This window comes from Populus euphratica, unplaced genomic scaffold (assembly GCF_000495115.2).
Source record: "Populus euphratica unplaced genomic scaffold, PopEup_1.0 scaffold213.1, whole genome shotgun sequence".
Taxonomy (NCBI): Eukaryota; Viridiplantae; Streptophyta; class Magnoliopsida; order Malpighiales; family Salicaceae; genus Populus; species Populus euphratica.
This window is the reverse complement of record NW_011499916.1, coordinates 543,967-556,180: the sequence shown is the minus strand read 5'-3', so window position 1 is coordinate 556,180 and position 12,214 is coordinate 543,967. Positions and strand designations below refer to the sequence as shown.

Below are 12,214 nucleotides of genomic sequence, written 5' to 3'. Positions count from 1 at the left end.
TAATAAAATTAGATAAAATATTATCAGGTATAAAATTGATATTATAGTGCGAGTGAATTTAATTCACTATATACTAGTTTTTCAGGAAAAAAAATATTATTCACATCACAGTGCAAATGAATTTAATTTACTTTAAATTAGTTTTTTTTTAAAAAAATGTTAATAAAATTAATATTTTTTTTAAAAAAAGTGTGAACAGTGCAAGTGAATTGCACTGCTCGTTATTTTTCAAGTGAACAGTGCAAATCTCTTGCATTGTGCACTGAACTGTTCACGCCAATTAAAATTAGCGTGAACAGTGTGCGCATTCACTGAACAGTGTATTCTACACTGTTCACGCCAATTGAAATTAGCGTGAACAGTGTGCGCAAAGCAGCAAAATGCTGCTTCTTCTTTTTTTGTGTCTCGGACGTGAAAAAACGTGGGATCCATACACAGTAAAATGTGTTTTTTTTTTATCAAAAAGGTTACCTCTGCGTTTTAAATAAAACACAGACGCAACCTCGTTGCCAAACGGGTTCTATAGGCGGTACGTGCAACGTTTTCTGGTGATGGAAAATATACTTCCGTCATTTCATTATGTTCTTTATCATGTTCTTTTCTTTGATTAAAAATGATTAGTTTATTGTCGGTAGTCTTTTTTTATTTTTCCCTTTAATTTCTCTCCTGCACCCTAAAAAAATTTAATCTGACCCTTGTTTTTTATTGGTATTTTAAAATTCATCATTTTAGTTTTAATTTTTGATTTTAGTCCTTTTTTCTCTAGTTAAAGTTTTTGTTTTAATCCTTCAATTCTAATTTGTATTTATATAATATTTTTTAATTCGGTCCTTCTATTTTTTATATGTTTTTTTTTCCTGACTTTTTTATCAAAGTTTTTTTTTATAATTTTTAATTTTATCATTCAAGTCGTATTAATGATTTCTTTCAATAATAATACTAATTTTGTTTGGTCATTCTTCTTTTGATTTCTTATTTGTTTTCTTTTTTTTTGTTAAAGTTTTTATGATTTTTAATTTTATCTTTCAAATCAAGTTTATAATTTTTACAATAATAGTAGTAGTAGTAGTGATAATGATGATAGTTGTAGTAGTAATAATAACAAAAATAATAATAAACAATATTACTAATAATACCAGTAATAATGATAATAATATTAATAATAGTGATAATGATAATTGTAATAGTGGTAATAATAATAATAATAATGACGATATTAATAATAATGGTAACAACAACAATAATAATAATATTGATGCTATTACTACTAGTAATAATAATAACAATAACAACAACAAACAATAATAATAATGCTATTACTACTAGTAATAATAACAACAACAACAATAATAGTAATAGTTATAATAATAGTGATAAAAATGAATAATAATAACAACAATAACAATGATAATTCATCTTTCAAATGCTAAGGATTGAGTTTTAATGTTTTTTCATGTAAGATATTTGCAGTCTAATAACTCGATTCATGAATTTAAAAAGTTGATGCAACTTGACATCATCTTTTATATTTTATCTTATGTTTTTTTTTTTATCAGATTTCATTGTTCAATACTAGTTTTTCAAAATAAAAATTAGTGATTCATCATTTAAACCAATTGAGTCTATTTATTTCTGTATTTCAAAATTATTTTTTGTATTTTCAAATTGTTTTGAAATACTAATGTTAAAAATAATTTTTTAAATAAAAAAATATTATTTTAATATATTTTTAAACAAAAAGCACATCATTTTTTCAAACATCCCCTAAACAAATAAATTCACATAGAATTAACTTTTATATAGTTTGATTAGGAACTCGGGTTGGATAAAAATCAAAGTGAAGAGAATTTTAGATTTATTTTTTTTATTCAAGTTTAATATCACTGTAAGAAAATCTCTGCTCTCTAAGATTTTTTTTTATACATATATTTTAAAATAGCTTAGTTCATAACAAAGCACCGACGAATAGACTAACATATAACTATTGAATTACCAAACCAACTCTTTGAAACTCACACTAAGCAGTCCATTCATTGAATCTTTTATTATACCAACTACTGGAAGTAAATTCAACAAAATTCTACCAAAAAAATGCTATACACACCATCATCAAAACTTGCAAACATGTCCAGATATTTCTTGAAACATACCTCGTGCTCATCGTGTTACATCATTTACACAAAAACATATTATACCACAGACATATATATATATATATAGATATATATATATATGTAAATTGTTTTTGACTAGGAGTATGATCATATACTTGATTTGTCAAACTTTCGCCCTCATGCATGTATTACAGAAACATACATTAATCAAGCCTTGAATTATTGCTTGTAGTTCAAACTTAGCTATTGTCAGAAACCCTAATATCAACCTGCAATGCATTGGGTCACTGATAAATCTTTGCTAGTTTAGACTTAAATACAAACACTCATCAACTTGTTGATATATTATTGCTAATTAATAAAAAATACAGCACTAGATTTTACCATCCCATTGGCTAATTTCCCATTTCAAATATTAAGATGGGTGGATCATCATCAATCCAAACGTGGATGCTTTTTTTTTTTTTTTTTGAGAGTGTGATCATATTTAGTTTCTGATTTCGGGCTGATTATATGTTATCTAATTCATAGTGATTTGAGATGTTTATGCTTAAAAATTACTTTGGTGTAATTTTTTTTAAATATTGGCTTAAATAATTTTTGATGTATTATTTTTTCAGTCACATAAAATGACCTATCGTAATATTTATTTATAAACCCTACTTTTATACTAAAGATTTAGAACACTCTAGTAATACCTTAATAATCTTAATCTTAAACCTCCTATATATTTTCTTTATTTAAAAAATAGTAAAAAACTTGCCAAGAAAAATAATTTTATAAAATATTTTTTTTAACCGAATATAAATTTTTAAAAAATAAAAATAGTCTCCATATAAAAAGTATTATATTTGAATAAAAAAATTATTTTTCCTTGCTTCAATTCTACAAAAAATTAAAGTAGTGCCCTGAAGATCTCCTAACAAGCAAGTAGAGAGAAATAAATGGTGGGGCAAAAAAGTAATTGTGTTAAAATATAAGTAGTTTAATATATATTTATTGATATAAATACGGCACTTGAGTCCCGATACGGTTTCTTACTTCGCTGTTCTCTCCCCTGCTCCTTTTCTCTCCTTAAAAAAAGATTTTTTTTTTTTTCTTTGTGGAGGAAACTGAGCCTGGGACACAGAAAAAAAACAGCAAGCAATGGCTCTCAAGCTCAATCCTTTTGTCTCTCAATCTCAAAAGTTTCCTGCGTTTTCTCTTCCACCAATGGCTAGCTTCAGATCTCCTAAGGTTCGCATGGCTTATACCCTGAATTCTCGCACCAAGTGAGTTGCTTTCTTTCCCTGTTTCATTTTCTCTTCAATGCCCATTTTGTTTTTGCTTATAAAGCATGGATCTTTGCATGTTTTTTAAGATTTTCAGATGATTTTGGATCTGGGTTTTTGTTTCCTCACTGTAATTTGGCTTCTGTGTTCATTACTTATTCGTGTGTGGTTTTGTGATCTTGTTGTTTATGCCTTCATACACATTTTTTCTCTCTTGTTGTTTATGCCTTCAAACACTTTTTTCTGTTTTTGGGTATCAAATTTGAAAGTTTCAACAGTTTTTCAATGATCATGGACCTTGCTTTTGTTCTTTGCCTGATGTGTTGTTTTGCCCTGATTGGATTTGAATGAAAGTTGCTTCAGGTCTGTTCTAGATGAGTTTTGTTCTTTGCCTGCGATGCTCTTTATATTCATCTTCTAATTGTTGTCCCCTTCAAATTTAGCTTCTATAACTTGAATTCACAGAGATGTGCCTTTTTGTTTCGAGTAAGTATTCACATTTGTTTTATATAGGTTTTTATTTTTTGAGAGTTTAATTCAAGTTTGTACATTGTCCAACCGAACATTCTCGTATGTATAGTCTATTTTTTAACATCGAAGTATTTTTTTTTTTGAACTGTTGGAGTGGTGTTTCTATTGTTTTTATAGCATAAAAAAATTATGATTCTATGCTTTTCTTTTTTTATATAATTTTTTTTATTGGGATTTAAAATGGCAAGACATTTATTATGTTGATTCATTCGAGTTTTTGGCATGTTATGAAAAAACCAACTAAGAGAGGAGAATTAATGCAGGGGGGTTCAATTTTTTCCCGTCTGTGAAATCAGGTTTCATAAGATTCTACGAACGTTTTCTGGCTTATGATGACTAGAGCCATTAAAGGCATATGCTATTGAAATTCCTTTATTATTTATTATTATTTCTCTTGATTCATATATGTGTTTGGGATGGTTCTCTTTGGTTTGGTGGTTTTCTTTATAGCCCGTGGTTTTAATGCCAGCACGTTTTTTTCTGGCTGTCTTCTCTGGCTAGAGGGTGACGGGGTGGTTAAGTTATTTGTTATATTGTCCATATCTTTGTTTCTAGAATTCCAGGTTAGCCTTTGCATTGATTCTCTTCTATTAAAAGAAGCATATATTTTATGTCAAAGATTTTTATATTTTTGTCGGCGTCATTGAAGCTTTTGGTGTCTGGTTTTAGAGATGGATGAAGTAAGATGCTTGGATGTATCATATATGGGTGCTTGTTTGTGTACGTGTTTGGAGACAAAAACTTTAAACTTTCAATGATCATTGGATAAAAAACCTGGCTGAAAGTTTATCAATTTGGTTTTAATATTTTGATTGATTCATCGTTATAATCTATGTTGCATATGATTGCTGCATGCTTGTGCACTTGTTGCTTGCTCATGTTTACTCTGTTGTGGTAGTTTTGTCTGTATTTATTAGTTTATTGAAGGATTCGTGTCCTTTACATTACTATGACAGGTCATTTTGATTGATTCATCGTTATAATCTATGTTGCATATGATTTCTGCATGCTTGTGCACTCGTTGCTTGCTCATATTTACTCTGTTGTGGTAGTTTTGTCTGTATTTATTAGTTTATTGAAGGATTCGTGTCCTTTACATTACTATGACAGGTCATTACCAGAGGTGACCTGGGTGCCTTGTAATTCTGGTTCTACTGCTGTTATATGCTTTCAGAATTATTCTTTTTCTGCGGTCATTGTTTTCTGTTCCCTGCTGTCAGTTCTATTAGATTCATACATATGTAGAGTGATCTATGTCGCACAATTTTACGTGGGCTTCAATTCAAACACGATGATTACATTTCTAGGCTGATAGATGTAATTTTTGAAGTACGTTTTCTGTTTGTCATGTCATTGTTTTTCATTAAATGTTGTTGAATCTGCATCTAAAAAGGACATTCAAGTTGGTGGAAGTCTTTAAAATGGGTGGCTAAGTAGACAGATTCCTTTATTGCACTGGTTGACAGGTAGTGAATCTTTGACTTTTCTTCAAGTAGCTTTTTGCCATATTCTTTAGGTGGTGCAGAAATATTTCTCCTTCACTTGAGGGGTTTGGTGAACTCGAACTTCATTTTTAATCTTCGAGGATCTTCAGCAGTTTTCTTTTAAATTTTATGATTTTTGCATTGGATGCTAATTTTTTATTTATTATCTTTTTTTTTTCATACTAGGTGATCTATATAGTATAATTATATTTTCAGACATCTTTATGAGGCAGATATTGGTTTATTTCAAGTGGGTATTTAAGTTGTTGAACCTAGTTTGATATCCCAAATGTTTAGCCCTTGCATTGGTTCCATAGGTGAGAGCATTGACTATTATCTTACTTGTAGCTTTATGTCATGTTGATAAGAACCAAATAACTCTTTTCCCTACAACTCGTCTCCCTATTTGTTTCCACTTTCTTGCTTTTGGTAACTGCAAGCCAGCTGCTTGTTTGTGTTCTTGTCTATTTTATACGTTGGTCTTCTTTTTGAGGTGGAATGCATGGGTTGCCTTCTTTTTTGTAACTGTGAATCTAACATTTGATTGTTTCATATGAGATCATTTGATAAGATGTTTGATTCCCACTATCCCTTGTTTTCTGCTGTGGTTGTTGTGATACTGGCATTTGGCTTCATAATAGATTGTGGCATTTGCAAAGTCCTTTTTGTATGAAAACTGTACTTGGGTTCTTGTTTGCTCCTAAAATAAACAATCTTCAATTGGCCACCTTTAGAAGGAGGAAGGGTAATTGTTGAGCAAAGATGCCTTACACTGCTGTGTTTGATGTTCCACTCAACCAGCTAACACTATAACTCCGAGGACTTGCTGGTTAATGTGCAACACATTGAATGAGGGCCGAAGATCATTTTTTATATAATCAAGATAAATAAATCCATAACCACGTTTCTGATTTTCAAACCAGAATATGGGTTTCTTTTGGGCCTATGGTGATGGTAGTGCTATACAATGGGAACATCCACTTTTATTTATTTTTATTTGTATTCTGGAGATGTGAGTTTATGGTGATAAGGTGAGAGATCTGCCAGGGAGATTGAACAGTGTGTGAGCAACAAATAATGAAGTTTAGATTCAATAAATGGAGAGAAGGGGAAGCCTATCTTTAACTCTCTTTCCGCTGCTACCCCAGAAAAGCTGAGAGATTCTAGCCAAAGTGAGTGAAGACTGTATATACAAACCTTTCGCGTGTGCTCATCCTTGCATCAAACTGCCCTGACATTAATAAAACCAATTTCTGTGTATATCCTCTCTCCACTTAGTGTTCTTTTTCATTGTTTCTTATTCAACAGGCCATGCAGGAACAGTCACTAATTAAATATTGGCACCTATTATACTGTTGTGTCACTGTGTAGAAGCATTTAGCTGTGTCCAATCCCTGAGACAAATCCAATTTATACATTAAGCACACAATCCTGAATCTTTCTACTCAATGCAGGGAGGTTGAGAGTGTCAAGAAGCCTTTTATGCCCCCTAGGGAGGTGCATGTACAAGTCACACATTCTATGCCACCCCAAAAGATTGAAATCTTCAAATCTCTAGAGTATTGGGCTGAGCAGAACATCTTGGTTCATCTGAAGCCAGTTGAGAAATGTTGGCAACCACAAGATTTTCTGCCCGATCCTGCCTCTGATGGATTTGAAGAACAAGTCAGGGAACTCAGGGAGAGGGCAAGGGAGCTTCCAGATGATTACTTTGTTGTTTTGGTTGGAGACATGGTCACAGAAGAAGCTCTTCCAACTTATCAAACAATGCTGAATACCTTGGATGGAGTTCGTGATGAAACAGGTGCTAGCCTTTCATCGTGGGCAATTTGGACAAGGGCATGGACTGCTGAAGAGAATAGGCATGGTGACCTTCTTAACAAGTATCTCTATCTCTCTGGGCGAGTGGACATGAGGCAAATTGAGAAGACAATTCAATATTTAATTGGGTCAGGAATGGTGAGATCCTTGTAGTAAATTTTCTTATATTTGGATGCAAGCTCACAGAAGAAACATAATTGATCCTTTGACCACATGTTCATAGATTTTTCATTGGTCCGGTTAGCAATTGTGATGCAATTCTGGATGCACTTCTGGGTGCTCACCACACAAAAGTTTCCGCAGTTGTGGATTCAGCTATTAGCATAGTAAATTGATTTCTACTGGTTGGTGGTGGTTTTATTTTCGACCCAGTCCATATGCATGCATTTCTAATTGCAGTTTAATCTTGATCTAATTCACTGGAAATTGAAGAATTAGGACCGCTAACAGGAGATTATTTTCTGAAAAAAATAATCTCCTGTTATGATTACATTTGAAGCAAAATCTAGATACCTTTATAAGAGTTAATAATGTGGATCCATGGAGTAGATCACCTGACAATTTAGTCTGGAAGGTGCCTTTTTCTAATTTGATTTTCTTTTCTTGTATCTTTTCACAGGATCCACGGACAGAAAATAGTCCCTACCTGGGGTTCATCTACACTTCTTTCCAAGAGAGGGCGACCTTCATCTCCCATGGGAACACTGCTAGACATGCCAAGGAGCATGGAGACATGAAATTGGCTCAGATATGTGGTATAATTGCTGCAGACGAAAAGCGTCATGAGACTGCCTACACAAAGATAGTGGAAAAGCTCTTCGAGATTGATCCTGATGCAACTGTTCTGGCTTTTGCTGACATGATGAGGAAGAAAATTGCTATGCCTGCACACTTGATGTATGATGGCAGTGACGATAACCTTTTTGAGCACTTTTCAGCTGTTGCACAGCGTCTTGGAGTCTACACCGCCAAGGACTATGCCGATATATTGGAATTCTTGGTGGGCAGGTGGAAGGTGGAGAAATTGACTGGACTTTCTGCTGAGGGCAAAAAAGCTCAGGATTATGTTTGCGGGTTACCTCCAAGAATTAGAAAGCTGGAAGAAAGAGCTCAAGGGAGGGCCAAGCAAGGACCCGTCATTCCTTTCAGTTGGATTTTTGATAGACAAGTGCAGCTCTGAGTGCAAAATGCAACAGCAATGGTTCGTTTCACTCTTCACCACAGATACAGAAATTGCAAAGTGCAATTTGTCTTGCAGCTCTTTAGTTTTGGTCTGTGGGAAGGGAGTTTGTTGGGAAGTGAGTTCGATCAAGTTGTAGTTGCAGATACAGTTGTTTCTTGTGTGTTTGTCTTTGGGAATGCTGATGGGGGTAGCTGTAGTTTTGATGTTGTGTTCTTTTCAAGTAGTCTGCTGTGTACGTGTTTGTTCTGAGTGTAAGCAAATAATCCTTTCTTGGCAATTTTGACGATGATGATGTCAATCTTCATGGTGCGACTTTTCATGTCCGCCTTTGGGCCTCAATATAAGGCGAAACCCGGCCGCCATCTTGGCTACCTTGCCGATGAACAAGAACTATTCTTAATATATAGGAAGCCATACATGATAAATGACAAAATGAAGTTTAGTATTGATATTGGCCCTCGTTTTGGAATTCAAAAGTTGAAACATGCTGCACTTTATAGCTTATGCTTTCCATTGGATTTTTTACGCCTGTAGTTATTCCTCTGTAAATATAAATTATTCTCTTTTGTATCTTGAAAATTTATTAAATAATCATGATATTATTTAATTGATAAATTAATTATTTATTGATTTATACATTACTTGATGTAAAAAATAATTTATCAAGGTTTTTTTCCCCAAAACGTTCAACTGAATACATGTATTATGTATTGTGGTTATACAAATGTTATCTAATTATTAAATTATAAATTATTATTATTATTTTATGTATGTGTTTAACCAAAACAATCTCACAAATATAATTAGTCTTATTGAATAGAAGTCATGTGACTATTTATTTTTGCAACAAATTAAAATTACATTTGATGTATACTTGATTAATATACTTTATGAATATCAAGTCAAACAAAAACATTTTTATATATATAGTATCATAAACAATAAGATTAATTGTAGTGACTTCTCATATCAATGGTGTAAAGAAATCAACAAATAAAAGATGAAATGTGTAAAATATTATGTGAGAGAGGTGTAAAGAAATTAACAATAATGGATGAAATGCAAAAAACATTATGCGAGTACAATACAAAAAATTCAACTTGTATTTAAAACTAATTATAAATTGTAAGCACCAATGTTAGAAAAATTTAAATTGTAAATAACTTAAGCAGCAATATCAAACACAACTAAAAAGATCATCAGAGTATCTCGATGAGCCAATATTAAAAAAAAAGATGAAAAATAAAAACATAAAATTCCTAGAGCTAGAGAAGGTTATGGTTTGTTCAATATCAAGAAAATTTGAATATGATGAAGAACTAATCACCAAGAATGCAAAAGAGTTTCTAAAAAAAATATATATGTGTGTGCGCGCGCGTCATTTTTATATTTTTTAAGTTTGGCTTGAGTGCACGCGCGTCATCATTTTATATTTTTTAAGTTTGGCTTGAGTGTTTCAAACTAAGATATATTATCAAGATGTATTATTATTAAAAAAAAAACAGATAGGTGATATAGAACTCATGGAGAGAAAAACTTGTAGTTTACAAGAAAAAAACTAGATCAATTTTTCGTTAAAGATGTGTTCAATATTAATGAAATATGATTATTTTATAATCTACAATTAAAACATTCTCTTAAAACAAAGCAATATAAAGATAAGAAACAAGAAAAGTAAAAACTTACAATTGCTATTTTTTATAACGAGGATGGTTATGAAAAACTTTATATGGTTTATTAGCAAGTATGCTACCAAGTTGTTTCAAGAATGTGGACTTGAGCAGTATAAAATGCTACCCTCGTGCAAACAAATAAGAATGAATGACTGGGATTTTATTCCAAGAATATGTTTGATATCTTGATATAAAATGGATGATAGAAAAGCTCTCTCGCCTGTTAATAATTGTCTCACTCATCAAAAAAATATAGAAAGTTCAAAAATATTGAATTGTTTTTTTACAATCAAACACAACATAAAAAGTTTAGCCTTATGATTTGAGGATCATATGAGATTACAAGATGCATTATTATTGTTTATTGAAGTCTTTTATAGGGTTATGAAATTAGAATCAAAATTCTAAAGAATATGCATGTTTTAGATGCAATGAATCTTATAATCTCGATTTGGACAAAAAATATTCAAGCAAGTTTAATTGCAAATTGTTTTCAACATTGTAAAATTAGGTTTATAGATATGGTGAATGCAAAAGTATTTGGATCAACACTTAGATGATAAAAGCATTCAATAATAAGCATTCAATAATTATATGTTCTAATTAAAAAATTAAATTATCGCAATACAATGAATGTTGAATACCTTTTGAGACATCTAAGAGAAAACAAAGTAACTTGAAAGTTTTTAAGCAATGAACAAATTATCAAGAAAATCATCAAAAATAACAATCAAGATGAAGTTGAAGATGATAATCTCTCTCTCTTTCACACACACACATATATACACATATACATACAAAGACAATGAACTACTTGGATTGCAACATTTAAATAGAGTTTATTTATAATTCAAAAATAGAAAAGATAAAGATAACAAAAACAAAAAAAGACATGTCTTTCTATAATATTAAAAATATAAAAATTCACTTAAAAACTATGAAAACATAAAATTATCAAACTATCTCTATTTTTATAATTAATTACTAACCAAACTCAATATTACCACATGTATGAAGTAATGTTGAAAAGACAAATCCTGTACTTCTTGACATTATATGGTAGGTTTTTATTTTCCTTGCCATTAATGAATTTCATGATACATGATATTAATAAAATTATATAATAGATTTTTATTCAAAATTTTCAAAAGGCCTCTCCTCGGTGACTTTTATAGGCATCTTGTTTTAAAAAATTTTTATTTAAAAAAATATTAAGTATAGAATCTACTTTGATATATTTTTTTCATAAAAAAATTTAAAAAGTAAATCAAAAGGTATATGCAAGTATCTAATCAAATAAATTGATAACCATTTATATAAATAACTAACTAAATAAAAGCCATTAACAATAACCAAAAGAAATATCAAAAAATTAAAAAATAAATATAGATCAAGACATTCAAAAATATAAAATAAAAAATTCATCTGATTATGTTTATTGAATTTTTTTATTTAAATCGCACACTCTAAAAAACTTGTGATCTGAAAAATAAATATAAATGAAAGTGATTAAATAAACTCACATACTAAAAAAAAATATTATACAAGGTTCAATATCTAAGAAATATTATTTAAAAAATATTATTTTTCATTTTGAAAAAATTATAGTTCATTTGTATATTAAAAAATAGATGAATTAAAATAATATCTTGAAAAATAAAACACAAAAAAAATAATTTTAAAAAATCTTATATTCTAAAAAGGCATAAACATATAATTTAGGTTATGAGATCAAGATAAGCTCATAAAAAAATTAAAAAATCACAAAAATAATATTTTAGAAAAACTAACACAATGATTTGATCACATATAATTGAATTACTAACAAATTAAATGTTAAAAGATGAGATTAGAGAAAATAAATCAATAACACAAAATAATTTTAAAAAATAAGGGTGAAAATAAAATAAAAAATTAATTAGAGGGCAACACAAAAATTTTCATTTAGAGGGTTAATTTGGATTGAAAAATAGCTTTAACAAAATAAAAAACAAATAACAAGAATTAGGGTCAAATTAAAAAAAAAATCAACAAAACCTATAATTGAATGTTGAAATTGAAAGCTAAATTTTTTTAACAAGAGTGAAGAAAAAAAATAAAATTAAAAGAATAAAATTAAAAATATAACATATGAAAA

The 12,214-nt window shown here is 30.0% G+C and overlaps 1 protein-coding gene and 1 long non-coding RNA gene across 3 annotated transcripts; both read left to right on the top strand.

Annotated features, from left to right (window-relative positions):
- Nucleotides 1-3,144: 3,144 nt before the first annotated feature.
- LOC105134611 (acyl-[acyl-carrier-protein] desaturase, chloroplastic) lies at nucleotides 3,145-8,983 on the top strand. 2 transcript variants are annotated; one of them, XM_011039081.1, is made up of 4 exons: nucleotides 3,145-3,385; nucleotides 6,855-7,359; nucleotides 7,841-8,422; nucleotides 8,717-8,983. In XM_011039081.1, exons 1-3 carry the CDS (start codon nucleotides 3,261-3,263, stop codon nucleotides 8,399-8,401), a joined length of 1,191 nt encoding a protein of 396 aa, XP_011037383.1. In that variant the 5' UTR covers nucleotides 3,145-3,260; the 3' UTR covers nucleotides 8,402-8,422; nucleotides 8,717-8,983. The 2 variants fall into 2 exon arrangements, with proteins under 2 accessions (XP_011037383.1, XP_011037382.1); XM_011039080.1 differs by having other exon boundaries at nucleotides 7,841-8,971.
- LOC105134610 (uncharacterized) lies at nucleotides 3,576-6,803 on the top strand. Its single transcript, XR_844024.1, has 2 exons — nucleotides 3,576-4,872; nucleotides 5,027-6,803. It is a non-coding gene; the product is annotated as an uncharacterized LOC105134610 (long non-coding RNA).
- Nucleotides 8,984-12,214: the final 3,231 nt, after the last annotated feature.

Coding starts and splice junctions, on each gene's coding strand:
- LOC105134611 (XM_011039081.1), top strand. CDS start 3,261: ATGGCTCTCAAGCTCAATCCTTTTGTCTCTCAATCTCAAAAGTTTCCT. Junction 3,386..6,854: donor ACCCTGAATTCTCGCACCAA/GTGAGTTGCTTT, acceptor TACTCAATGCAG/GGAGGTTGAGAGTGTCAAGA. Junction 7,360..7,840: donor ATTTAATTGGGTCAGGAATG/GTGAGATCCTTG, acceptor ATCTTTTCACAG/GATCCACGGACAGAAAATAG.